The 5,000-nt window shown below is 47.5% G+C and overlaps 1 protein-coding gene across 1 annotated transcript in view; it reads right to left on the minus strand.

Annotated features, from left to right (window-relative positions):
- The window catches only part of LOC143301053 (uncharacterized), a 52,055-nt gene extending 47,368 nt beyond the window's left edge, over positions 1 to 4,687 (minus strand). The window contains exons 1-4 of the mRNA XM_076615058.1: positions 4,588 to 4,687; positions 4,382 to 4,505; positions 3,003 to 3,100; positions 12 to 86 (exon numbers count right to left, since the gene is read on the minus strand). Coding sequence (XP_076471173.1) covers positions 12 to 86; positions 3,003 to 3,100; positions 4,382 to 4,505; positions 4,588 to 4,687 — 397 coding nt within the window. The remainder of the gene's footprint in view (positions 1 to 11; positions 87 to 3,002; positions 3,101 to 4,381; positions 4,506 to 4,587) is intronic.
- Positions 4,688 to 5,000: the final 313 nt, after the last annotated feature.

A 5,000-nucleotide genomic window follows, 5' to 3' on the forward strand; every position in this document is an offset into this window, starting at 1 on the left:
TTCGTTCACACCTGGGTGGAGTTTGGAACACCGCAGTATGCCTTTCCTAAGGACACAGCCCCAAGCCAGAACAGGGGCCTCGAACCCTGATCACAGGTGAACACGATCAGATGTCCAACGCCTTATCGACTCTGCCACGTAAATGGTACAGGGCAGAAATAGAAGTAACGGCTGGTCATCAGATCTGAGGTCCTTCCCTCGGTGGATGAAGTGTGGATGAAGAACAATATTAATCATATCATATGTCGATACATAAGACGAGGAAAGAACCAAAGAAACGTATGACATATTGACAATTTGTTGGGGTCGTGAACTCGGCTTATAGTCTTACAAGGTGTGCTTGGTACGCTGAAATAATGTGGGTAACGGCCGGTCCGGAAATTGTTGTGTGTGAGGGGTGGAGGTGGTGGGGGTGACGATGTAGGATGCAGGGAATGGTGTGTGTGTGTGTGTGTGTGTGTGTGTGTGTGTGTGTGTGTGTGTGTGTGAATTGTGTGTGTGTGTGTGTGTGTGTGTGTACAGTGTGTGTGTGTGTGTGTGTGTACATTGTGTGTGTGTGTGTGTGTGTGTGTGTGTGTGTGTGTGTGTGTGTGTGTGTGTGTGTACATTGTGTGTGTGTGTGTGTGTGTGTGTGTATGTGTGTGTGTACATTGTGTGTGTGTCTGTGTGTGCATTGTGTGTGTGTGTGTGTGTGTGTGTGTGTGTGTTTAGGGAGCGGAAGGGGGAGGCGGCGGTGGGCTAGAGTGAGTGCACGCAAGCGCTTAGGTGTTCGTTTATATTGATTTGCCGGCTATGAAATTTACAACCTAGCAAAATGTGCTGAATCGTTAAGACAATGTTTATCTACTGTCATGCTGATTTATTCCTTTATTTATATATTCGCAGCAAACCTGATTACATCTATGAGTTCGTTCGTTCTTTAGTTTTACGTCTTTTTTATCATACGGTATATCTGAACATCTGCGAGTGTAGTAGTTTGACAATTGTTGATAACTAGTTCGACAAAATTGGTACAGGTAACCTATTCCATGGCGATTCAAGTTGTCAAAATGCAGTATTACACATTGTTTGTATTGTATTTTGTATTACTTTTTGTCAGAACATATTTGTCTCTGCGCGGCGCCCTTATTTTCTTGTCTTCTTGTTTCTTGCGAGTGTATTTGGATCACTATCAATGTGGATTTTCTACAGGAACAAACATTTTGTTGACGTGGGTTCTTTTACGTGCTTTAAGTGCATGCAGCACACTGGACGACGGTTTATCAGCTCATCAAACAAGATCGAAAACAAACACACACACACACAAATTACAACAACAACACACCTGAATGAATGAGAACATAACAACGTGTAAAAGAAATATTTCCATCTGTTATTAACCACCTTCACACAAAGGTACAAGTCAGTGAACAGTCTTTACACTATCTATGGGTCAAAACTGTTCAATGAATTGTCCCCAAGAGAAAAAAATCTGAACAGTCTAGATCAAAGTAAGGCAAACCAAGGGAAGGCAAGGTATTGCAAGGTAAGTCAAGACAAGGCAAGGCAAGCCAAAGCGAGACAAGGCAAGGCAAGGCAAGATAAGCCAAAGAAAGGCAAGGCAAAGCAAGGCAAGGCAAGGAAAGGCAAGACAAGACAGGGCGAGGCAAGACAAGGTGAGCTAAGCCAAAGAAAGGCAAGGTAAGGTCAGGTAAGGCAAGGTAAGGTCAGGTAAGGCCAGACAAGGTAAGATAAGACACGACAGGGCAAAAAAAAAAAAAAAAAAAAAAAAGGACAAGACAAAGCATGAGATGGGAAGGCAAGCCAAGGAGGACAGCAACAGCTCCGAAAACATTTTCTCTCTCTGCTTACCTCCCCAGCCTCCCCCCCCCTACCTCCCAGACCCTCCTTCACCGGCCCCTCACCCACACCTATACACGCAACTCCCAACCACTCTGCCTTACTCATACTGCAAGTTACGTCATCCCCCCCCCCTTACCCCCCTCCCCCACCAGACTACTTTTCCGAGGACATTGGAGATACAGGAAGGAGGAGGAGGAGGAGGAGAGGGAGGATGAAGGTGGGAGCAAGCAGAGTTTTGGTGGTGAGGAGGTTCGAGGAGATCTGTTGAAGAGTGGTCCCCACAATGTTGTCGATCAGCTGCCGATAGCACAATTGGCTGCAGGTCAACTTCCTGTTTGGTATGGGCTGTTCACACACCGAAGTCGGTGAGGTCACCGCTACTTGTGGTGTCGCTCTTGTGATTGTGGTTTTGGTCCGCGCCGAAATATTTCTTAGCGGGATATTTTTAGCCATTGTGTTGTGGTGTGTGTGTGTGTGTGTGTGTGTGTGTGTGTGTGTGAACTGTACATGTGTTATTAGTGCACTCAAGTAGTTCAGATGCCCTGTCACGTTTTGCATGTTGCTGACTATATACGTGCTTTCAAAACTCTATTTCTCTATTTCGAAGATACACTCTGTTCCTGTTTATTCGTCAACGAGCAAGGATTAAAAAAAATCTATAATTGATTATGACAAGGTTTGGATTCTGATTTTCTGATCTGTTTGTGCATCATTTTCGCCACAGACAGCATAGTAACCTTCTTTGCCCTTTGTGTAAAAGTGTGAAAGCCACTTCGTATTTTCTGCTGTCCTGTGTCAAATGAACGTTGAAATCAGCTAATTCATCCACATTTGTGTAGGCAACCCACTATGTACAGATTGTCTATGCTTATATCAGTCACTAATGGATTTGTTATCAAGCAGTCTGCATTTGCTTCTACAAAGCACACGCGCGCGCGCGCACCCACCCACCCACACACACACACACACACACACACACACACCCTCCCCTCCCTCCACAGACACAAACACAATGGGTAGGTGGTTAGCAGAGGATGTAAAACTAATGTTAGAGAGGGGGTCTGAGGGGTGGGGGTAATATCACTGCACGCACCCAGCAGGGAGCTACAGGTGACATCACAGCACGCGCGGCAGTCTACAGCTGACATCACTACACGCACCCAGCAGGGAGCTACAGGTGACATCTCTACACCCACCCAGCAGGGAGCTACAGGTGACATCACTACACACACCCAGCAGGGAGCTACAGGTGACATCACTGCACACACCCAGCAGGGAGCTACAGGTGACATCACTACACACACCCAGCAGGGAGCTACAGGTGACATCACTACACACACCCAGCAGGGAGCTACAGGTGACATCACTACACACACCAAGCAGGGAACTACAGGTGACATCACTGCACACACCCAGCAGGGAGCTACAGGTGACATCACTACACACACCCAGCAGGGAGCTACAGGTGATATCACTACACACACCCAGCAGGGAACTACAGGTGATATCACTGCACACACCCAGCAGGGAGCTACAGGTGACATCACTACACACACCCAGCAGGGAGCTACAGGTGACATCACTACACACACCCAGCAGGGAGCTACAGGTGACATCACTACACACACCCAACAGGGAGGGAGCTACAGGTGATATCACTACACACACCCAGCAGGGAGCTACAGTTGACATCACTACACACACCCAGCAGGGAGGGAGCTACAGGTGATATCACTACACACACCCAGCAGGGAGCTACAGTTGACATCACTACACACACCCAGCAGGGAGCTACAGGTGACATCACTACACACACCCAGCAGGGAGCTACAGGTGACATCACTACACACACCCAGCAGGGAGGGAGCTACAGGTGACATCACTACACACACCCAGCAGGGAGGGAGCTACAGGTGACATCACTACACACACCCAGCAGGGAGGGAGCTACAGGTGATATCACTACACACACCCAGCAGGGAGCTACAGGTGACATCACTACACACACCCAACAGGGAGGGAGCTACAGGTGATATCACTGCACACGCCCAACCCGGCTGTCACACCACCCGCCTTGCCCAAGGCTCTATTGACAGGATCCCGTTATAGGATCCACAACCTACAAAAACATTCCCAACACACCACCTCGCATTCAATCTATCCGAAACACACACACACACACACACACACACACACACACACACACACCCCCCCCCCCCCCCCCCAAAAAAAAAAAAAAAAAAAAAAAAAAAAAAAAAAAAAAAAAAAAAAACCAACAAACAAACAAACAAAAAACAGAAAGTGATCAGCTTTATTATGATTCTGTCAGGTAGGGTGGGTGATAAGCAAACAAGAACAAATCTAAATGGATAAACAACTGCAACAACAACAACAACAATCACTACTACTACTACTACTACTAATAATAATAATGATAAGAAGAAGAAGAAGAAGAAGGAGGAGGAGGAGGAAAACTAATAACAGAAATATAAAAGACCTTTTAAAAGAAACGCTCACTACTCAGAGCCGATTCCATCACTTTGACCCGTCACCATCCCATGACCTGTGACCCGTCACCATTCCATGACCTGTGACCCGTAACCATTCCATGACCTGTGACCTGTCACCATCCCATGACCTGTGACCCGTCACCATCCCATGGCCTGTGACCCGTCACCATTCCATGACCTGTGACCTGTCACAATCCCATTACCTGTGACCTGTCACCATCCCATAACCTCTGACCTGTCACAATCCCATAACCTGTGACCCGTCGGCATCCCATAATCTGTGACCTGTCTTCATCTGACCTGTCACCATCCCATAACCTCTGACCCTTCACCATCCCCATAACCTCCCATCAAACTGACCCGCCACAATTCCGGACCCAACGTCCAAGCCTGCACAACCAGAGTTCGCCTTCTAATAGCTGTTAACGGCTGCACCGATTTCACAAGGTCAGTTACTTCTGCTTCCGTAATCAATTAAGGAAGCAACACAATATTGTGCTTAGGACACGCGGACTTGTGGGAATGCTCACGGCTGGCTGGACACCAGATTGTCACCGGACAAAGAAATGCAGCCGAGCATCACACAGTCGATACCAGCCAGCTATACCTCCCTCCTAAAACGGAGTATGATTACCTCCATGACAGGGT

Source organism: Babylonia areolata, chromosome 27, assembly GCF_041734735.1.
Source record: "Babylonia areolata isolate BAREFJ2019XMU chromosome 27, ASM4173473v1, whole genome shotgun sequence".
Classification (NCBI taxonomy): Eukaryota; Metazoa; Mollusca; class Gastropoda; order Neogastropoda; family Buccinidae; genus Babylonia; species Babylonia areolata.